This window comes from Asterias rubens, chromosome 17, assembly GCF_902459465.1.
Source record: "Asterias rubens chromosome 17, eAstRub1.3, whole genome shotgun sequence".
In the NCBI taxonomy this organism is placed as follows: domain Eukaryota; kingdom Metazoa; phylum Echinodermata; class Asteroidea; order Forcipulatida; family Asteriidae; genus Asterias; species Asterias rubens.
In genome coordinates, this window is record NC_047078.1 from 3,847,031 (window position 1) to 3,871,713 (window position 24,683).

At 38.5% G+C, this 24,683-nt stretch overlaps 1 protein-coding gene across 1 annotated transcript in view; it reads right to left on the reverse strand.

Annotated features, from left to right (window-relative positions):
• Nucleotides 1–24,683, reverse strand: part of LOC117301385 (Down syndrome cell adhesion molecule homolog) — a 75,545-nt gene that overhangs the window by 31,779 nt on the left and 19,083 nt on the right. Inside the window, exons 3-7 of the mRNA XM_033785331.1 lie at nt 11,346–11,492; nt 10,383–10,532; nt 8,802–9,080; nt 6,110–6,379; nt 1,174–1,470 (exon numbers count right to left, since the gene is read on the reverse strand). Coding sequence (XP_033641222.1) covers nt 1,174–1,470; nt 6,110–6,379; nt 8,802–9,080; nt 10,383–10,532; nt 11,346–11,492 — 1,143 coding nt within the window. The remainder of the gene's footprint in view (nt 1–1,173; nt 1,471–6,109; nt 6,380–8,801; nt 9,081–10,382; nt 10,533–11,345; nt 11,493–24,683) is intronic.

The following is a 24,683-nucleotide window of genomic DNA, read 5'->3' on the forward strand; positions in this document are numbered from 1 at the left end:
TATTGAAGACAATGGCCTTCTCAAGCGATAGCAGTACTTGTAACACTACAACAAACAATTTCATTAAGTCTTCCGTGCTTGCGGCTTCAACCAACAATGCAGCCGTACGGTTATTTCTAAAGCATCAGCCTGCGGTGTACACGGGATAGCCGTGGAAGCAACAAGTACTCTATTAATTAAATTGTTTAAGATGACAATGGGGCTTAACGGGGTATATACCATCACACAAGTAAATTATATTATATAATCAATATCTTATGGCACGTACAGTTTGCAATTAAATGAATTGTCATATGTATGGCAGATTAGGTCTTCGGTTCCATATGGTTTGCATGGATATTAAATATTAGTCAATTTAAAAGTTTATTTATTTAGAATCTTTCCGTGTAAACTTGGTATGAACTACATGTGTATCTTGAGGCAAGTATAATTTGAACACTCTTTTGGCACGGTAATGTAATTGCTATAACTATGTCGGATTAAAGGAACACGTTGCCTTGGATCGGACGAGTTGGTCTTTAAAAAGCGTTTGTAACCGTTTTTTATAAAATGCATATGGGTAGAAAGATGTTGTAAAAGTAGAATACAATGATCCACACAAACATGCCTCGAAATTGCTCGGTTTTCCTTTTACCTCGTCGACTAACACGGTCGGCCATTTATGGGAGTCAAATGTCAAATTTTTGACTCCCATAAATGGCCGACCGTGTTAGTTCGCACAGTAAAAGGAAAACCACGCAATTTCTTGTGTGGATCATTGTATTCTACTTTTAAAACATCTTTCTACCCATATGCATTTTATAAAAAACGGTTACAAACACTTTTTATAGACCAACTCGTCCGATCCAAGGCAACGTTTGCGGTAACACCATGTGTGTATTTTATATCTACATGCAGGTAGAGTTTGTTCTTAGAGAACCGTATTGCTTAATTCTACTACCGCGGAGTAGATTGTTCGGGTGTTCGGGAGACTTTTTATAATATGAACATTATGAAGTGACGTAATCACAACGCTATCTAAAGAGGTAAAACGAGAATGAAACGATGGAAAACGCAAATGTACGCGCGGCGCACATGGTGGGCCAAAATGATCAATCTTCGTGCGCTACTCAAACGACGCCGTGTGCATTAAGGTCATTCCACATAAAATTCAAATTTTATTGAAATACAAACCTATTACAAAGATATTGTCCTCGTGTCTGGAGATGCCGAGTTCGCTGGTAGCCTCGCACCGATAGAGCCCGCCATCTAGCGTCCTCAACCTGGTGATATTCAAATGACTCACGACGTCTCCGTCTGCGTTGATGACGTCGTTGTAGGCGTACCTTGCCATTGGTGGAAGTGTTGTGTCGTCACGATACCACGTGACTTCGGGGACGGGGTTACCGGCCGCCGTGCATGAGAGCTGTAGGTTAGGTCCGGGTTGTAGAGTTTCGTTTGTGAAGTGGTCCAACAGGATTGGTTTAGCGGCTACAGTTAGGGAAAACAAATAAATACATATAATATTAAAAATAACAGTTTTTTGTTTTATCATCTTCTGGGAAATACGAAGAAACTAGATACCTAGATGATGTTTCCGGTAACTCCGCATGTAAAAACATTATCTCAATCATTATATTAACGGAGTTGCGATTGGTTCTGAGAAGTCTTTGAAGCAGTTATTGAGAACTGTTCTCAATTTAAGACACACAGTTTCTAACAACAGATTTATTTCAGAAACCATGCTTTCGAATTTAGGATGCATTTGTGTTTAAAGCAGAGTTCTTGTTTTTGTTTTTGCGCCAGGAGTGTCATCATTGACAGACATGATACACTTTAATGTTCAATATTAATATGATTAAATCTGAGACCTGAACACAAAGGTGTTCCGACAGTGTTCTGAAAACAATGCATTGCAAAACAATGCATTTCAAAACAACGCATTGCAGAACAATGCATTGCAATGGGTCCGAGAACAAAGAGAAGTCTTTGACCTACCGGTCAACAACCCTCTTCGAAACGGCGTTGGTTTGTATCGTCTCGACGTTTCGATCAGTAGGTTCTGATGGTCTTCAGTAGAGCGAGTTTTAATGCCAAATGGCACTTTGGTTTCTCAGTCGACCTTTTGGCCAGCATGTTTGGGACGATTGTGTTGTTTATGTCATCGGATTGCGATAACGCGAGCTAAGTGCGGTTTGTATTTGATGCAATGTGTCGAAGTAATCGATACCATTAATTATAAGTGGCGTTGGCACTGCGCATGTTGTTGATGCCCGCAGTTGGTGTTCACACTGTTATAGCTTTAAGTTGATTTTGATTTTAAAAAGAAAAAGGAAACAACAAATCTGAAGGTCTTGAATCAATAATTATAATAACATGAACATGCGACTTAAACTTGTGAAACACCCCCAAATGCTAAAAAAACAGAAGAATTATACAGATACATAAAAAATGTACATTTTAAATACCACATGAACACATGAAAGTACATTCTCATGGCATGAAAAATATTTCCCTTTTGCAGCGGGATTAGTGGTATGCAATAGTTCTAGTTTATTAAAGCCTTACCAACATGACCCATGTTGGGTTTATAACACACAACTGAAGCAAGCATGTTTTTCTTATAATCAGTAATTGCAAAAGAAACAACCAATATTACATTCATGTCAAGAATATTTCTCTTTTTGAAGCGGGTTTTAATGGCAGTGGACACTATTGGTAGTTACTCAAAATAATTATTAGCATAAAACCTCACTTGGTGACCGTCGAGAAATGGGGAGAGGTTGATGATAAAACATTGTGATAACTGGCTCCCTCTGAAGTGACATAGTTTTCGAGAAAAAAAGTAATTTTCCACGAATTTGATTTCGAGACCTCAGATTTAGAATCTGAGGTCTCGAAATCAACCATCTGAAAGCACACAACTTTGCATGACAAGGGTGTTTTTTCTTTCATTATTATCTCGCAAATTCGACTACCAATTGAGCTCAAATGTTCACAGGTTTGTTATTTAATGCATATAGTTGAGATACACCAAGTGAGCACACTTGAGTTTGACAATATTACCAATAGTGTCCAGTGTCTTTAAGATGTTATAAGATGGATCTATTTTAGCACTACAATGGTGTCCTGTTTTGAGTTTATTACATTCAAATGAAGCAAGCACATTTTGTTCCACATCAGTACATACAACAATAAAACATGAAACGATATTCGAATTTCTCTTTAGCGGGTTAGTAGTATGAAATGGTCCTTCAATAGCGACTCATTTATTACATTCAAACAAAGCCAGCATGTTGGCCTTCCACATCAGTATTTGCAATAAAGCATGAAATGACATTCACGTCACGAACACTTCTCATTTTGAAGTGGGGTTAGTGGTTTGAAATGGTTCTGGATTTTAATATATAGCACTGCAATTTCATGACCCATTTTGGTCTAATTACATTCCAATAAAGCAAGCTTGTTTTTGTTCTCTTCCACATCAGTTCATACAATCGAACATGAAATAACATTCATGTCACGAATTGCTCGCATGTTTAAATTGAACGGCTCCCTAAAACTAATTTACCCATGAATTATATCAATAAAACAAAATGTCATTAGTACCATAGCGTTGAGTTTAAAATCTAAACAAAGATATAGATTGTCTATGTGCTCTACTGTTTGGAGGTATTGCGGGGGTGTTTCTGTGGACAACTTAATGAGATTATTTCATCAACTTCTGTTCAAAGAAGCCTCAAATCTTATATGATACATTAACATTTGCAAAGTATACTCAATAAACTTTTGTAGTTGTAGGCCTTTGGTGGTGATGGGTGAAAATAACTGCGTTTCAAACTGTGTAAGTTTAAATGACAGTTTCACACCTTCAAATGAGGTAAATGCCGTGCACATGTTGATAAGATGCATTCACAATATTGGTAATATCGGAAAACTATTGTAAGTGTAGGCCCTTGATTGTAAGTTGAGACCGGTGAAAATAACTTCTTTTCAAATTGTTCACTACCCCCTTGTACATTTTATACAATTTCACACCTTTTGTAAGTGCCGTGCACGTATAATGAATAATATCCATTTTAAATTGGTTTTTAACCAATGTGTACCGATGTGTGTTAGCACTGTATACTCACTGTTAACACGTATGTAATTAATACCATAGTATGATTAAATCACTTGTTGTAGTAATAAAAAATAAGTTGGTTATTGTTATCAGTGGTGACGTAATTAAGACACTACGGTCGCGGGTTAGTGACGCTCCAAGAAGCCGTCATGCACTTTGTTTAGTTTTACCTGAGCCGTCCCGAAGAGCATTGCTTGTGATGAAATCATCTGCAAAACATATTGAGATCCAGATCACAACAAACAAAAGGAGACCATGTGTTCGTTGGTGTTGTTGTTGTCCACAGTAATAAGTCATCTCTCCATAAAGTCTCTAAGTGCCGTTCTCATATTATGTATTGCTTTTTCCCCCGGGGTTTTCAAAAGGATTTTTGGCGGGTTTACAGTCCTTGAAACGTGATACAATTATGAAAGATGGCACTCTGGAAGTGTGTACACATGTGCCGAGCTGCTGAGACTGATATCCGCATTGCACTTTAGTAAGTTTACCATCTGGCCCTTTTTCATTAGTCCTCAATCTCGACGGCTTCCTGAAACACGAGACCAAGAGGGTTTATGATTGGCGCTCGGCGATTCGTAAACCACATGCTGTCCTATCAGAGACGGCGTTAGGTTTCACGGGTGGAAGTGCAAGACAATGCGAGGTGGCTTTTTATGCTTTACTATAACACCACAGTACAGGTCATTATTGCAAAGGGGAGTTAAGTGTTCCACAGCCGGCTGATAGTTTCGGACTTCGATTTTCTCTGGCCCCATTTCGGAAAGAGCCCCCGTGTAACCCTAGCCTGAAGTGGGTTTGACACGTTAACAGAATCCTTGTATGTTCATTGAACCATGATTGAACGAGGTAAGCACCAGGTTATGAGGCTATTCGACGTGAAACCAGCACACCTTGGCGCGTGCCATACGATGGTATAACATCGATCGAGACCCGATCAATGAACAAACGGATAAACCTGTGAACAACAACCGTTCACTTCTAACCCCAATAACATCCGCCCTTTATATTTCCTTGCAAACCTAATTACACCGATGTGTATTAAGCACTGTATACTCGGGTGGGATTCGAACCCACGACATTTGCATTGCAGAGCGGATGCCTTGCCACTTTCACATAATTGTTTATGCACTCATTAACACTGGGCGATCGATTCACTTTTAAAACATGCATTCATAAACACCTCAGACAGTTTCGCTATTCCTATTGGTGGAGAGCGCGTCACGTGGGTGTGTATAAACCTTTGTTTATGACCAATAAAATGTGTTGAAACATGGGCGTGACACGCGAGCTTGCACCTGTGTTTTTAAGACAGTTTCTTCATTCCTGTTGGTCGAGAGCAACGGCTGAAACAGGTTGTGCCACATCACGCGATACGCGCGACGCGCACAGCATTCCCTTATAAGGAGTTGTATACCCGAGGGCGGCGGAGAGCTTTACCATCTCATAGCTAGAGGGGTGTTGTGTTAAAATTGTACTTCTTTAGCAAAAAGTGTTGATGTTTTTGACCGAAAAGGTAGTTATGAATGGGAATCAAAGTGTGTTGAATCGGTTTTCAACTAGTGGTTTAAACCCGCCAAGGCCTGGTTCTTTATCATTTACCTCGATATCGTCTCGGTAAAATTATCAAGAACCAGGCCTCGTTGGGATTAAACCACTAGTTGAAAACCTCTTCACCACACATTGATTCCCTTAGTAAAGGACATGTAGGCGGTCCCAATCAACGAGGGTTCTTGGAACAAAGGGAAATTTATAAACAGTCCTTATTGGTTGAAGGGTGGGTGAACGAAATTGATGATGATTTCCTAGTAAGCTCAGAGTTTGGTTTCCCTGTGGTTTGAGTTTATTGTGGTCCGTGTCGATAGCAGTTTTATGGTGAGCGGATAACTGTTTCAATCGGTTATTGGACAGTGCCCCTAACCGATGTGCAACTCAGTCAAAACGGTTATATATTGGTTACGACCGCCAAAACGTACCCCAGATTTATATATTTCCTGAGATCAAACTTACCACCCATAGACAGTTGCATGGTAGCTTCTTTAGTCTCCCAGCTATTACTAGCCACGCATTGGTACATCCCCCGATCCTCCCTAGTCATTCCTGCCACCTCCAACGTCCCATTGTCGAAAATAGTCACGCGGTCATCACCGTCCAATGGCTGGGCGTTCTTGTACCACGTGACTCGCTCGATTGGGTAGCCACTGACAGTGCAGTTGAAGTTTGCAAAGGCCCCGACGTCCACGCTTCGGCGTTGGGGGTAGAAATAAACTGCCAGTGGTTCTAGAAGATGGACAGACACACAACATAATTATTTCGGACGGGCTAAGCACATGCTGTCGTTTATAGCGACAATTCGAATGTCTGGTTGACTTACATAGTCACAAGTGTTATAAAAAAAAATATAAAAAAAAAAGTGATAGTTGTTATAATGGTCAGGGAAAACTTTTTATAGCAAACTCTATCCCTGATGCCATTATTGCAATGAGTAGGATGTGAAACTTTGCATGGTGGAAATACGATATAGAAAGGTGTGCGGTAACACCATGTAATGACTATCTCTAGTGAGTTGGGGTGGTTCTGAAAAGAACCGTTGCTTTCAACTCTTATTGCAATGCTCATTCGTAATTGTGTATTTGTGTTCGCCGTCTCTTGAAGAAAGAACGCACCGGCTTGCCGTATTAATGCGACGTATAGCAACTGTCTCTATAGACATTTATCACTGTGTGGCCATCTTGATTTTACTCCATTCCAACTCATTGTAACCAAACTGAGGCTGGACGAAATAATAGTCTGGTGCCATGTTTACGTAATGGATGTTAGCATTCGTTACTGTTATGGAAAAAGGGAACATGACCAAGATGGTGGCAGCGTGATAAAGCTCTATAGTCTGAGGAGCTCAAATTTCAGCATGAATTTGTGACTAAAGAAGTCAATGTATCAGACATAATTCAAACAAGAAATGGCCTAATTGAACCAGTGGACATTTTATGGAGTTAAAATCAGAAAAGATCAATTTTGAAAGTTCCTCAAGCGGAGTTATTAAAAGTTGTGAACACTGCAATTATTGCGAATAATATATGCCTTTAATATCAATAATACACATACATGATTACATTCGTGTTATACAGTCTAAAAACTCCCGGGTCAGAATTGACCCGGATTTGGGTCCCAGGGGGCCAAACCCGGAATCCGTGTCAATGTGACCCGGAATCCGAGTCAAAATTACCGCTTTTAACAAAATTTCTGGTCACATTAACACGGACTCCGGGTCAATCAGACCCAAAAATGGGTCTTTTCCACTGGGACCCAAATTGGGTAAATTCTGACCCGGAACTGTAAAAGGTCTGTAACAAGCGAAGTGCACCTTGCAATGAGTTTGCACGGAGTTGGAATAGTGCAATAGTGCAATAGTGCAATCAAAATTAACAGGCATTAAGTCTCAGCTCGTACACAACTTCTGAATGTTTTAATAACATAAACTATTTCCGGGAAGTATGTGTCATATTTATGTGGATTGTTATTATTCAACAACAAAAGAGTAAATAATATGAATATTTTAGCGATGAGTAACCGCTGAAGGAATGCACAATATACCGGCACTTTTAACTATTACAACCAGTAAATTCCCCTTCAAAAATATTGTCATCAATAAAATATTTCACCTTCCAATGTACTTTAACGAGTCATGTTGAGAAAAAAAAACATACATGGGGGCTCAAAAACCTGTCCATATGTTCCACCAACATACCTTCGTTGCTGGTTTTTCAGGGCAATCTCGCGTAGCGTGTATGGTGCGAGTAAGTGGTCCTTTGTAGCAGGTCAGCTTTGAGTACGCTTGCAACGTCTGAAGTATGGTTTAATTGGGTTATGTGACACCGGGTGTGGTTCTCTTTTAATTTCTGAGGTTTGCTTCCCACTATTTTTATTTTAAAAATGGTTTTAGGGAGGATGTTGTCCTCCACATGACATCAAAGGTGGGTTAAAGGGAGAGGTGAACTGTTAACATGCTTGGTGATGATACGCCTCAAATCGGACAATACGAAAGCATGCAAAGGTTTCCTTTCCTTTCCTTTACAGCAATGTGTTGAGTGCGCCCTCATCTGTATGGAGTCGGCCCATCAGCTATGGGCGGATTCCAATTATAATTCATCCGAAGATACACACTGAAACCTCCCATGACACATTGACCCGGATTGTCTTGCTTCGGGTGTGTTCGTTTAGCTTCCATGGGTCTACCCCGCGGTAGACGAACGATCACACTCACCCTCTCATGGTGACGGCATGCAACTCAGGTCACCCCAAGTGACCCACTCCACAAGCAGGGCACTGGGGGCTGACCTGGGTGAGCCCCGTCAAAGCTATTCGAACGTACTGGGGCAGACCGGGTGACCCAGGGAAGCTAAACGAACGCACCCTATGTATGAAACAAGTGCCCCATACACCAGCGCCTCAGAGCAAACTTTTCATTTTTGCGCTTTATACATTTCTGTTTGATTGATTGATTGACTGGGGCTCGAATCTATCACTCTGCTGGTCAGAGACGCCAGAGCTTGAGTCTGGTCGGCTTAACCCCTTGGCAACGCCATCCATACTTATATTTAACTGACATTCTACACTTGTTTATGGATGTTCGTCTTCATTCTGAACAAAGCAACACAGACTACGATAGAAAGATTCCATCCAAATATACCGCTAAACTTACCTCTGACCGTCAAATGCCTGCTGGCAGTAGCGCTACCCGAGTCACTGGTTGCTTCGCACTCATAAATCCCATCATCCTCCAGTACAACTGCAGTAATCAGCAGGTTCCCGCCTTTGAGGGTCAATCGGTCATCCAGGGTAACTGGTGATCCGTCTTTGATCCAATGGTATCCAGGGATTGGGTAGCCGCTAGCTGTGCATGGTAACTCAACGGTGTCGCCAACTTTACCTACGTATTCACGACGGCTGTTTATCATCTCTGGGACAGTGTTTGTTGGATCTAAAGAGATGTATAATAGATGTTAAATCGTTGCGGTACCCACTGCCAAACTATAGGATTCAGTTTGCCTCTAGCACAAGCCGGGAAATCTCGGTAGTCTAGTTGTTAAAGGGTGTATGTACTTTTTGTTGGACAAAAAACACAATGTCCACAGATTTACACTAAACTTACACAGTTTGAAGATAATGATAGTAGAAAGCTTCCCTAAAAATATTACGTGCTGAGGTGCTGTAGTTTTTGGGTAATGAGTAAAACAATGTCATGAAAATAATTTTGGTCTCATGGGACCAAATTTTTTTTAAGCATTTACCAAACGTATTTTTATTACATTGTTTTACTCATTTCTCAAAAACTACAGCACCTCAGTAAGTAATATTTGAAGGGAAGCTTTCCACTATCATTATCTTCAAACCCTAAAAGTTTAATGTAATAAAATCTATGGACATTTTGAAAAAGTACCCAAATCCTTTAAGACTCTGCACTAGAATCGGTCGTGGGTTCGAATCCCACTGAGTAAATATGCCTGTGATATTTTGTTATGCTTGCATGAGCACAGAAGTTATAATCGGCAAGACAAGGCACCAGACTAATTGGTACGTTAAGCACCATTCATAATCAATGTAATGTTCCGCAAACTGATTTGAGGAATAAACGTTTTTTATGCAAAATGTTGACCCTACTTATTAACCCATGCATTGAAGTCATATGCAGCTACTCGATGTAGAGCTCTGAACAGCAGTGATGTGGAGTCAAATGCATCCTAAGATATGGAAGGCGTTTATCTGCATAACGCGTCACTTAAAGACACTGGACACTGTTGGTAATAATTGTCAAGGACTAGTCTTCTCACTAGGTGTATCTTAACATATGCATTTAAATCTTTGAAAATTTGAGCTCAATTGGTCGCCGAAGTTGCGAGATAACAATGAAAGAAAAAACACCCTTGTCACACGAAGTCACGTGCTTTCGGATGCTTGATTTCGAGACATTAAAATCTAATTCTGAGGTCTCGAAATCAAACTCGTGGAAAATTACTTCTGTATCGAAAACTACGTTACTTCAGAGGGAGCCGTTTCTCACAATGTTTTATACTATCAACAGCTCCCCATTACTCGTTACCAAGTATAGTTTTAAGGTAATAATTATTTTGAGTAATTACCAATAGTGTCCACTGCCTTTAAAAGTCTGGGTTAGGGTACAAAAGTAACACACTGGCAATTGAATCGGCCGAATAAATACCAAAGCAGTATTTATCATGTGGTGACGTCATGTGAAACTTGTCAAATTTAAAGTTGTACTCACTCGCAACGTTGAGTCGGGCTGCACGGCTCACTTTGACCGTGCCTGTGAGTCTGTTCCTCGTGCTGCAGCGATACTGGTACCCCGTACCGTCCTCGTCTCGAACGTCCCGGATGTGGAGCTCTCCCGTTGGTAAGATGCTAAATCTACCATCTGGGGAAAATTTAAGCGATTTTAAGATAAATTTAAATCAACAAATACCTTTTCAGCCAACAAGGTACAATTCCATAGAGCTCCTTAAGCACTAACAATAAGCTCAACAAAAATCATGCTTACCGGAACAAATTATAACCGTTCCACGTACATGTACAATTTGTGATTTTTGTTTTGCTCATTTATACTAAGCACAAAATAGTTAAGCAAAGCAAATCCATGAAATTAGGCCCAGAACAGCAAACACCCTTTTCAATATCTGGTAGGAAAACCTTTGAGCCTAAATGAAAGTCCTGCAAATTGAAACAAACAATGTTCTCAAAAGAATACTGATAAAAAAAATCAACTTAAACCTCCTCTTCTTTTGGGTCATTAACTTACAGTTCCATATAGTGAAACGTTATTAAAGGGAAGGTACATGTTTGGTAATTGTCAAAGACCAGTGTTCTCACTTGGTGTATCCAGACATAAGCATAAAATAACAAGCCTGTGAAAATTTAGGGCTCAATCGGTCATCGAAGTTGCGAAAAATGATGAAACAAAAAACACCGCTGTTAGACGAATTTTGTGTGCTTTCAGATAGAAATAAAAGACTTCTAGCAAGAAGTTTTAGTGAGAAAATATCTCTTTCTCAAAAACTATGTTACTTCAGAGGGAGTCGTTTTCCTCAATGTTTCATACTATCAACTGCTCTCCAATGCGCGTTACCAAGTCGGTTTTAAGTTAATAATTACTTGTTTTGAGTTATTACCAAAAGTGTACCTTCCCTTTAATTAAAAAAAAAAAAAGCAAAAATGACAACTGCGCGCCTACCTGAAGTCAGTTCATTGGTCGATCGCGACCATGACGTCACCTCGATATAATCTTTAACATAGGCAGGAACTGCACATTTGAAAACCGCTGTGTTACCTCTCATCACGTGATTGTCATGAAGTTCAACTGTGTAGGGCTGAATAATTACTGCAAGAAAAAGAAAATAATAATATCATAAGTATTTTTAGTTTTTGTAAGATACAGGAAGTTGATGAATGGCCCCAATTTCATGGCACTACTTCAAACACAAATTGCAGTGACATCAAACTTAGCGCAACAACGAAATCCTTTCCAAAACAATGTTACCAGCCAAAATACCATTTCACGTGTACCATTAAATTGTGACTGCCTGCAGCCGATTTTTAACAGCCACAATTCAACATAAATACTCGACATTCGTTCCTTTGTTATTTGTATCAGTCAAGCATTAATCTGTATTAAAAACGTCATCATTTTTTATCCACAACAGCTCTATGAAAATTTGTGAAGATGCGGCTTCATTTACAGACAAGCAAACTTTCTCAAATTGACATTTCAAGTTGAATATCCAGGCAACGGTGCACACGCGTCTTGAGAGGAGACTAATGAAGAGCCGCAACCGGACTAATAGCTGTCTGAAGTCCAGACAGCTACTTAGAATAGACAGCATTTATTCAGATAGCCATGACCGGGGACCAGACTTAATACATTAGTGTAATATCAACATCATGTCAATGAGTAATAAACCAACGTAAATCACCACATCGCACTGTCTGATTTAAAGGGGAGGTACACGTTTTGTAATCACTCTCAAATTTAAGGCAATCAAAACCTTTGGTTATAGAAGCCTACAGCAGCTTTCGACAGTGTAAAGCATTTTGTGAACATTTACGTCACTTTTTAAAATCATAGACATTCTCTTTAAAGGCACTGGACATCTTTGGTTAAATGTCAAAGACCAGTCTTCTCACTTGGTGTATAATCAACATGCATGAAATAATAAACCTGTAAGAGTTTGGACTCAATTGGTCATCGAAGTTGCAATAGAATAATGAGTGAAACAAAACAAAACATTGTTGTACAAAAGAGTATTTTCTCTGGTACCTTAAAAAAGCCCAAGGTCTGAAGTCTTTCAATATTTGAGTGAGAAATTACCGAACCCCCTAACATCTGCCCCGCGGTAGTAGGATAAAGCAAGACAGCTCTCTAAAGAACAAACTCTACGTGGCAAGTACCGCAAACCAAATACACATTGATACCTCACCATGCAATGCCTCGAATCCTATATAGAGAAATTACCTCTTGCCAAAAAAACTAACTATTTATTTGTAATCAGTTTCTTGAATGTGATGACCTCGATACTCTCGATCGGCTACTCAGATCGTTCTGACAATTTGTTGTATTCTTTGTCAAGATGAGCTGGCGGTCGCCCAGGTGAGTCGGGGTTATCCTGTTTCTTTATTTACGTGTTTATGTCCCTTAAACTGTATATTTGATGTAATTTTTATAAATCTTGTTGTCTTCTCCATTTTTTGAGGTTTTGAGGAAATCAATAAATAAATTACTTCAGAGGGAGCCGTTTCTCACAATGTTTTATGCTATCAACAACTCTCCAAACTAAATTGGTGTGCTAATAATTAATTTGAATATTACCAATAATGCCTTTAACCCTAATAGAAGAAAATGTTGATATTTTATTAACATTTTGCGGTCACTGATTCTCCACCGTTCAATCTTTTGGCGGCACCGTCTCCGAGCGAGCTCCTGAAGACATGAGCAAACACGCTCCAACCATGGACTGTCAGACATAAGTACTATATAAACGACCACACCACGTTACACGGACTCGGAGTTCGAGGCACCGTATTTCTCAGCATCGCAACAGCAGGGGTTTCGGTCCTAAGTGCCCGTCGACGTGGGTTAATATTTTACGAACGGGAGCTTTTTCTCCGTGGAGTGCTTTCCCGCACTTAATGCAGACAATTTTTTTGTTAGATACGTTTCCGTTAAACATGTCGTCGCAATCTGATAAGAGTTATTGATATGATATCATAACAACGGAGCAATTTCCAATTTTGAATCTCTTTATATATTCATGATAATTATGCTTTGTCAGGGATTTTTTTGGTGTGGTTTTGCTTGTTTAATGCACTATTATCAAATCACATTAAAATTTTAGAACGACTGTGAGTTCAGTATCGGACTGTGCAAGTCTCACGCGTATCATTAAACAAGAGAAAACAACTGAAACGAAGACACGATTTATCTATTAAACCAAATCTTTTTGAACTTTATTAATATAAATTCAAGAAAATGAAAATAAACCAGAATCTTAAATTGTAAATGAAATTTAATTGTTTATATGATACATAAAACTTATGATACAAATGTAACCTTTGGAGAGGATACTTTATTGCACACATCCCATTTGCCAATACGCCAAATTGGTGTTACTATTATATATTGGTTTAATGGTAACATAAACGTCAGTTGGGAAGCATTCTTAATTGGCACGTTACCGAGAACAATGGATTTACATGTACGTCTGCTGCCACCTAGCATCACTAAAACCCAAATTAAATTGTTTTCTCCAAAACGAAATATTTCAAGCAAAACTATTTTGAGGGAAGTTTTCCATCGTGTGACAATCTTCATACTGCATGTCTATGTTGCGTGCAAATCTGTGAGCAATTATTTGTTTTCAATCTTCACCAATGTGCACAGCCTTAAAAATGACAAAAGTCAGCTTTTGGATTAGAAACCAATTTTTTTCTTCGAGTGAATATATCATACCTTGGAGAAGATTCATAAATTGCCATTTTTGTTAATGAAAAATCTGCCTCTACTGTCTTAGAAAGATTTCTTCACTAATGTGGTGCACAGCCTTAAGTTATAGTACAAACAAAGTGTAAGCTTTGGCACCAAATACCACAATTTTCCTTTTTTAACCAATGTATACTGTTACCACAAACGTTTCCATATTGTATCGTGTATAACACCTTGAGATGAACAGATTGGCGTTAGTGGTTATTGAAAAACCGGCCTCCACTTTCTAACAAATATATCTTCTGTGTTGCACAATACAGGTAAGCTTTGGTGATTAAAGGCAGTGGACACTATTGGTAATTGTCAAAGACTAGCCTTCACAGTTAGTGTATCACAACATAATGCATAAAATAACAAACCTGTGAAAATTTGAGCTCAATCGGTCATCAAAGTTGCGAGATAATAATAAACGAAGAAAACACCCCTATAACACGAAGTTGTGTGCGTTTAGATGGTTGATTTCGAGACCTCAAGTTCTAAATCTGAGGTCTCGAAATCAAATTCGTGGAAAACTATGGCACTTCAGAGGGAGCCGTTTCTCACAATGTTTTATACCATCAACCTCTCCCCATTACTCGTCACCAAGAAAGGTTTTATGCTAATAATTATTTTGAGTAATTACCAATAGTGTCCACTGCCTTTAAACCACTACTTTTTTTTGAACAATAACTATCGTAAGTTATACCTTGAAGAAGTGAAGATTGACATTTTTGTTAATGAAAAACATGCCTCCACTTCTGAGAAATAAGAGAGAGGCGATTCGATCTCTGTACATTGCATCATTAACGAGTCTTTGCGGTCGCCTGATTGTCGATGTGTAAACACGAACTTCGTACCGTCTTCCAGAAAATTCCAATTAAGCCCCGAAGAAAGCATAATATAGTCTGAATTTTGTATTTTAGGATCGTCTTATATTACCACTTAAAGGCACTGAACACGTTTGGTAATTGTCAAAGTCCCGTATTCTCACCTAAATAACAAACCTGTTATTCGCACAAAATAACAAACCTGTGCAAATTTTGACCAAATTGGTCACTAAGTTGCAAGAAAATTATGAAAGAAAAACACCCTTGTTGTACATAATAGTGTGCTTTCAGGTAGAAATATTTTAGTGAGAAATAACCTCTTTCTCAAAAACTACGTTACTTCAGAGGGAGCCGTTTCTCACAATGTTTTATACTATCAACAGCTCTCCAATGCTCGTTACCAAGTCGGTTTTTAAGTTAATATTTGTTTTGAGTATTTACAAAACGTGTACCTTCCCTTTAACGAGACGTTCAACATATCATTCATTTCAGTATAATGCAATTTTTCGCTAAAATGTTTTTGTATCATGTGGAAGTTTCTTCCATTTCCACTTAAAAACATTGTTTCGGTCATAATTCTCGTATTTGTACATACATTGTATATTCATAATTGTATGTTTGACTGTTTTTATTGACAATGTAAACTGAAATGACGGGTTAAAGAAGACGAGTTTATCATAAACAAAAGATAACAAATATGTATGCCTTTTTGTATACTTGTTTGTATTCGTTCAAAGACCAGTATTACCATTTGATGAATTCCAACATATGCACAAAATAAAATAGCCGTGAAAACTATGGCTCCTTTGGTCATCGATGTTGCAAGAGATAAAATCCAGTAAAATTAAATAATGTCATATTTCCCTGAGTTCTCAAGCATCAACTGTATGCGTAAAAGGATCTAATTATCTTTGCCGTGAAGCAGATGAGATCCAATGATTATTTCAATTGCCGTCAAAAAAAAAGAGCAGTCGCAACATCCTGTGACAACAACAAAAGAGGTAAGTATTTGGTTTTAATTAACTCATACTTAGTTTGTAGGGCGCATGTATTTATTTTCACATCAGTGTAAACCAACTTTGTTTATCGCCAACCTGTCCTGTCAGCGACGGGATCCCTACTCTGTAAACACCAGCCCCGGGTCGCCCCACCTCTAACACGTGCCACAAGTTCAGTCTTTCTGCTGATATAGATTCGATATCATGTAGTAGTGAAATACAAAAATCGATTGGAGAGTAGTTTCAATAACGGACAAGGCCATCAGTGGGCCAATTCAAGCTCTCGTATACTCTTTCAATGCAAAAGAGTTTGTCGAGTGGTCTACTCTTTTAGATTGAAGTTTGCATCTTTTTGAGTGTTTTCTGTACTGGAGTGAAAACCCTATTCAAGATTGAAATGACCACAAATCTTTTTAAAGAGCCATATGAGGGACAACTCAAAGTTTACAGAGTGGTGTTTTCACTCTTTTACATTAGAGAGTATAATGGAGTCCTCCTCTCTCACTATGTAACGTCGCCTTTACTCACTACTTATCTATTTACATTTGTCGTCTTTTATTAGCCCAGAACTTTAATTATTTGTATTAGAAGACGATCAGAGCATACTGATCGAAACGTCGAGTTAAACCAACGGTTCTTTTCAGAACCACCCATACTCATTTATTGTGTATCTTTACTACTCTATGTTTAAAAAATCTTGTCCTCTGAAATGATTGAGTGGAAATAAAACTGAACTGAACTGAACTGAACTGAACTAATAGTCGTAACTCTTCTATATCTTATCATGCAAAGTTTCAAATCCTACTTATTTGTATTAGGTCGTCAGCATTTTGTAGTGTCAATGTTCGTCTTGTCCTTGTTTCGTGATTCGCTGTTTGCTTATTTGTTTGTTTGTTTGTCTGTTTTCTACAAGCCTCTGCTTACTCTAACAGCCTCATGGCCTTGCTCCTCTCTTTTAGATTTAATATTTTAATATTAAATGTAGTTATTTAAAAAGTATAGTTATTTCCTAGTTAGGCGTTTTTATTTTGTTATACTTTTCTATGTACTGATAAATTCTCATATTTTAGTTTTTTTCAAAAAGAACAAAGTATGGAGGACACGTCAAATTTAATTGAAGGAGAAAAAATATATATACTGGGTGCCCTGGACGTTATTGTTTTCACCCTAGCTGGTGATACTGTTAGTTTGCTGTCGCCGATTGTGCAAATACAAGCGGGGATGTTGTTTGCAGTGAAGGTCTGTAAAACACACATCTCATGTTGAAGCTCAAACGATCGGGAGTTTTGCACACAAAAAAGAGTTTGTTAAAGGATTTTTTTTAATGCAATTTCGCCCCAAACAAGGCTAAAAGCCACTATAGGTAAGGGCTACAAGAAGAAAATGATTAAACGTGAAAATAACTCGAGCTGAATGCAGGAATTGATATTCCTCTCAAAATAGTGTTGTGTTTTCTTGCGGGTGTTTTCTTGAAAGAAGAAATCGGATTTTGCCACTATGAAGAAAAGGTCTCTAAAAAGACAATCTTTTACCAGAATTAATATCGGCGAATGATGATCAATTTGTCTTCTTTTGAAAAGAGTGCAAGAGTTGAAGCATCCATTTTGATTTATCGAATCGTGGTTCGATTAAATAGCGTTAACGAAAATTTGCCGTATATATAGCTAAAAGTTATTTTCAAAGGATTTTACGCAACAAACCTATGGCTATGACGTACAAGCACAAATTATGATACAAACCAAAAACCTAGAGCATGTATCCCGAGACCCGAAATCTCGCGTAAAACAATGACATCACACTCTATAAATAGATCACTACACTACAATTTTCATAGGGTTCTTGTCTCTTTCCTTCTTGCCTCGTCTATACCCAATCAGGCTCAATGTAAAAATATAAATGAAAAGCAAAAACGTTATCTTTGAATGGAGATCTTCATGTTTCCGGCTCGTTAACTTTAACAACCGCACCTCGCCCGTTGTAATCGTTAAACAAAATGGCCACCGTGCTTTGGTTTACAGGAGGAATTCGCACCAATCATTTTGATTGCAGCTGAGTAAGTGCTTTTTTGAGAGAAACGAGGATAGGCGCCCGGGAAGCAATACACACACACTCACAAATAAGAGGGGAAAAATACGTGGAATTAAAACCGTCACTTGGAAAAATCAGAGAGTTGTTTGAAGTACCCGAGTCGCACGTGATCAAACACTTGGATAGCACAAACCATATATAACTATATCTCATCGACGAGCCATTACGTTTACCTACCCCCTAGTTCAAACAACCAACGGGACTGGAGATATGAACAGATGAATGATTCCCATGGTGGGAACTCTATATTAAACTGTAGAATCAGGGAGATATCTGATGGCGATGCAGAAACAAATAAACCACGAAAACTCATGCAGAAATTTGATAGCTTGTTTGGAAGAAGCTCAAACACACTTTAATGTTAAGAAGTAAGATGAAGATTATGGTCAACTCCTTAACACTGTCGGTGCCTGAAAGTTTTAGAACATGTTGCTCTTCAAACCAAAAGAAATAGCCATAATAATATCGGATAATGGACATTTTTGTGTCAATATGTCCACATAGGTCAAAGTAACTGCTGTGGCAGTTTTGAGTTGAAGTATGCCCACCTATACATATAGTATTTGGTTGCCTTTTTCTGCTGGGCTGTGTATATAGGGCTATGCAGTTCAGGCTCTGTGGATATTTTTTATAAACATGTGCCTTTTTTTTTACAAGATCTAAGTGGGCCTCAAGCATTCCTGAAACCATCTTAACTGAACTCCTTAGCAGTTTTCAAAAACCTTTTCAGAGAAATGGACTACTGTTGGTTTGTTGCAGCACGGTGCAGAAAATTGTCTTCCCTACCGACAGAGAGAGAGAGAGAGAGAGAGACGGAGAGACAGACTATGTCAAGTCCATTTCACTTCGTGTCAAGATCAAGTCTAGTAACCGCCCCAAAGAAAATCCCGTACTTATGATATGACTGCAGACTGGCCCCAGGGCATACACTTATATTGGAGAGGTTTCATCGATAAGGTATAAAAGATGATATCGTTGAAAATGACTTCTCTTCGCAAAGGTTTCAAGGAATTTGTGAGAAATCGTGAAGCAATAATTATTGATATTCTCATTTCATTGAGCGTCACTGAGTAATGGATACGAGCGCTACAAGAAGCTAATTATTTAATTATTTTCATTTTTTGACTCTGATTGATTGCGAAATCAATGGTTATCAGAGAAGCGAACTTAACGCGGGTCAATTCTGATCCGGATGTGTTTAATGGTGTTCAGAACTGAGAAGTCTCTCGAACACCCGAACAATCTACTCCGCGGTAGAGTAGAATAAAGAAAGACAGTTCTCGTAGAACCAACTCTACCTGGCAAGTAGATACACACATGGTGTTACCGCAAACCAAATATATATATACATTTTGTTTTGTTTCTCATCTCTATGAATTTGCCAAAAACAGTAGCTTCAAACATCACTTTAATAAACAAAAAAATATGTGTCAAATAAATCACAATCTTCGACACATGCGAAACTCTTCTTGGTGGGTCAAGTTACCTCAGCCTAAAATATTAATTTTCAATCAGGAACACTCGCAGTCCTTTTTGTCGCACTGCAATATTGAGCGGGTAGAGAGCGACTGACTGTAACAGATGTCAGGTTTGTGTACATGCACTGAGCCTTTTCTGAAGTACGTACTTTCTGCGGTAGAAAGCAATCATGACACTGTTTCTGGTAACCTCGTTTCGTTTTTTGTTTTTTTTTCTCTCAATCTTATCTGTCCAGTAGGCTTAGACTGTTTTGAGATGGATTTTTTTTTTTTTTTTTTTTTTTTGGGGGGGGGGGCGTGAGTTGGGTGTTTGATTGTTTGTTTGTTTGATTTGTTTTGTTTGTTTTTTTGTTGTTATTTGGATTTTTGTTGGTTTTGTTCCGCTAACCAGATGCATTATTATCACATGATTGCTGTTGAGTACAGTTACAACAGTATTGTTATCAGTTGATTCTTTGTTCCACAATTATACGCTATTTTAACTTTTACAAGGTGTCACCTTTATTAATGATGTACCCGCAGTTTTATACAGTTTACTCTAAGATCAAAGTTGTTTTAGCCTTTTAAATGAGGGCTTGGTTTTTTATGACTGCAAGCTTATGAGGTTTTTTTAGTTTTACGTAACATTTGTCAATACAGATTCAATGTAATGCAAGAGACCTAAATATCAACTCTTCTATCTAGAAACATTTAATATGGTTATTCCAACAAGGTGAACAACCACGGGCGTCCATGTTCTCCCCAAAGTCAATAATTCTCGCACCCCCTTGACACAACGAAGCCCAACTGGACGAAATCACCCTGCAGCCAGGTATCGACCCGGGAGGCAGGGGGTCAGCACTCACCCCTCTCAACGGTAGGCTACAGCTATTAAAACACGCCTTGCACTTCACTCCTCGGTGTTCATTTCTTCATTGATTTTGTCCGGTCGCAGTTCGCTCAATGTGTTCGGAACACCATTCGATTTCCAGGGGTTTAAACCTCGCACGCACGGCCAGTGCATTTAACCCACGGATCGTTTGGTAGTACTTTTCCAGGGTTCATTTGAAGGTATTTTTTTATAAGGTGGATTGTAATTTAGAATTTCCATTTAGGAATGAATCATTATGCAAGCATTGTTAGTTTAAGAAAGTCTACCGGCATTTTTTTATTTTTTATAAAGGAGACAACATCAGTAATCATAAATTGTAAACTGCCGGTAGTTTGTCTCCTCCACAGACTCAAGTTGGGTCTCATAATTAAGTGTCCTTTATTATATTGACGAAACTTGTCCCCTTTTTTTTGTTGCTATTTCTAAGGGGCTTTTGAAGTGCCATCCGACATGATGAGACCCTGCGATATTAACCTGCCGGATAATGACATCAGAAACATAAGATGACGACATATTGAGATGATTTTGCTCGAGATGACGACATCCTGAAAGTAAGATGTATTCCCGATAAATCTTATTTTAGGATGTCGGCAACCTGAACGTAGAATGTCGACTTTCCGAGATAACTCATCTCGGATGATAACGTCCTGAAAATATACATGGAAGACGGCATTCTTACTTTCGAGATAAATTATCTCTTGATGTCGTCATCTTCTCAAGATCTACTAGCTGTATGGCACTTTTAGAGCCCCGTACTCTCTAACAGTTTTTAGACTGAAATTCACTCTAATCGATTAAAACTAGGGGACAAAATCAGAAGCAGTAACCACTAGTTTCAATATAATTATAATGTCAATAATAATATTTCGTGCCCTTTTATGATATAGAGTGAATTTCAATCTAAAACTTTGAGAGAGTAGCAATTGATCTTATTTAAGAATATAATCTTAAAGGCACTGGACACTATGAGCCTATTGGTAATTACTCAAAATAACTTGGTAACAAGCAATGGAGAGCTCTTGATAGCATAAAACAACGCGGGCAAACGGCTCCCTCAGAAGTAACGAAGTTTTCGAGATCAAACAAGTACTTTTCCCACTTAAACATTTGAATTTGATTCCGAGACCTCAGAGTTAGATTTTGAGCTCTCGAAATCAAGCATCTGAAAGCACACAACTTCGTGTGGCAAGGGTGTTTTCTTCCCCCATTACTATCTAGCAACTTCGACGACCAATTGAGGTCAAATTTTCACAGGTTTGTTATTTTTTATGCATACATGTTAATATACACCAAGTGGAAAGACTGGTCTTTGACAATTACCAAAAATGTCCAGTGTCTTTAAACCTTTACAGGATTTGTATAATATACAAAGGTTCGATCTGTACTGTTTGTTATTATACTTCCGTTTTATATACATCCAGTCTTCTGAGTACAATTTAACCTTCCCTTTAAAATGGTTATCATATTATGTGGTTGCGAAAAAAATGTAGGGCAAAATTGCCAACGATGGGCTCCAACGCTTGTAATTTAAATTAAACTGTGGAAAAGTGTCTTCCCTTGGGGTTTAATTGTTGCTCATTTTGTGAATCAAAGCTTCGGGAACGGTTTGTTCCGCCCTGTCGAGTCCTGTCTCATAAAGATGAAACTGCTTACGTGCCGAGCGTGGTGCTGCCGCGAGCTGGAGGGGCAAGCTAGGAACGGATATGGTTCAATTTGATTTCTAGTTTGGAAACTGTGTCGAGAAACAAGCATTTTTGTTAATCATTGGTGATTGTCGTGACTCAATGATAATGGGAGAACTTGGGGAGTTTTTTTTTCGCAGTGAAACAGATGCATTAAGTCGGCCATCTTTGGTGACAATTAAATTTATTTGATGCAAACGACTTTGCTGGAATATTAGACGTGATTGTTGCACTGGAATAATCCCTAATTAATGCGTCAATCTGGAAGTTGAAGATGAACATAATTTTGTTAAATCTCCCACTCTTAATGAGTGAACGCTTTGCAAACTTGAACTCAAACTTATTAATTCAAAAAAGTACAAATATTGTGATGTTTTTTACCATTTTATTTTACAAAAATGCTTCAGAAAAAGGCACTTAAATATTAGTCACATTTATTTTTCCTAAATCCTTGTTGGTTTGATAATATAGATCTAACTATCAAATTATACCAGAATGTCATATTAAGAGGTTACACTGCTCTAAAATTTACGCCTCAGCAAAGCCTAGTTTTTGAAAATACCCAAAGTCTATATAACAAAATTAAAAATAATAATAATACAAAAATCCTTGAGATGTTTGATGGCACCTCACGCCTTCTCACAGAGTAATTTACAAGTCCAACCCGGACCATCATCCTTAAAAAAAAATGGAAATTACAGTCCATCAAAAAGAGGGTTTAACGCTGTTTAATCACCATAGCATGCTGCTTTTCCTATCAGTGGACTCAACTTGCAGTAGACTACGTGTATCCAATTCTAATCAAAGCATATTTCTCGCTTCCGTACGGGTGATATTGAGAGCCATGGGCCATTGCTGTTAATCCATCCTTTAAATAGCCCCTCAGGGCTGGTAGGAAATAGAAGACGACGGTATCAGTGACACTCCCAAACACGCATTTAACACAGCTTCACACGCACGTGTGTTGAAGGTTGTTTGGGATTTTTTTTTTTTGGGGGGGGCAGGAATGGTGTTTCCATGTGTAAGCGCCGTTTCACCCGAGATGAGATATTTTCTGAATTTGTATAACATATTTTGTGGATGTTCAGAACTGGTGATTAAAAAAATGAAGGGAGTATACCATTTCTAGAAAATCCAGCCTGATTATTATTATTATTTTTGTTTTACTTGGATTAAAACCAAATTACATTCAGAAGTTGGAGGAAATTCTTTCAAATGATTACAAAATTAAGATAATTTCTTTCTTGTTGTTGTGCATTAAAACAAATATAGCAATGTTTGACGTTCAGAACTGGGGCTGGAACGTTTTGGAATAACTGTGTTTGCCAAATCACAATGAGCCCTCTCTTATATGCTAATTCTTGCAATTGCATTATTCAAGGCCGAATTTCTCAATCCAAGAAAAAATATTACACTCGTGGACTAAAAAATCAACAAAGATTTGAAGTTATTTGTGTTAAAGGCAGTGGACACTATTGGTAATTATTCAAAATAATTATCAGCATAAAACCTCACTTGGTAACAAGTAATGGGGACAGGTTGATGGTATAAAACATTGTGAGAAACGGCTCCCTCTGAAGGGAAGTAATTTTCCACGAATTTGATTTCGAGACCTCAAGTTTAGAACTTGAGGTCTCGAAATCAACCATCTAAAAGCACACAACTTCGTGTGACAAGGGTGTTTTTTCTTTCTATAATATCTCGCAACTTCGACGTCGAACTGAGCTCAAATTTTTACAGGTTTGTTATCATGCATATGTTGAGATACACCAAGTGAGAAGACTGGTCTTTGACATTTGCCGATAGTGTCCACTGTCTTTAACAGACAAAGGCAATAAGGCCTAAAGGTACTGTTTATCTTATTTTTTTTCAATGTGCAAATGTAGATTTTGCACATGAAACGCGTGCAGTATGGCTGATTATGTACACAGCGTTCTGACTTGAAACATTCCTGCATTGCAAAGTGTGTGTGCCATCACACCGATCAAACATAGCCTATGTACGTATGTAAATCGCACATTAAAACCCACACAGGCACTCATATCTCTTTCTGCACATACATAAATAACAGTAAGTGCCGAGTAGTCTATATGCAAATACCTGGCAATACTTATCATTGCAAATAACTTGCACATTGTTTTTTTTTTACAGTCCGAGCCGGGCCTTCACGACCTTGTAAGCTGCTGAGGCGGAGACGTCCAAAAACAAGCAATTTCAATCTTGGAGCTTCATAAAAAAAAAATACTTAGACTCCATTCCGCTGCCAAATATTTTGTTGATTAATTTGGACGGTGCGATGATATATTAATTAAAAACCATCCAGCAGCGGAGCGTGTGACGTCACCTCAGCGAGAGCCGCGCATGCGCGGAGTAGCACCTGGGCGCTAATAGAGTGCCAATCGCTCAGTGATCGATATTTGCTGGTTGCGCTGGTACTAATGACTAGTGCAGCGCATCAGATCCTAATCGATAAGTTATGTATCGGCTGGATCCGAACGTGACTAAAGGAAGACGATATCATAAACATCGTCTGAGACCTTGACAGTCTACACTGTGGCTATAAAGTGCCTTAAAGGCATTGGACACTTTGGGTAATTACTCCAAAATAAT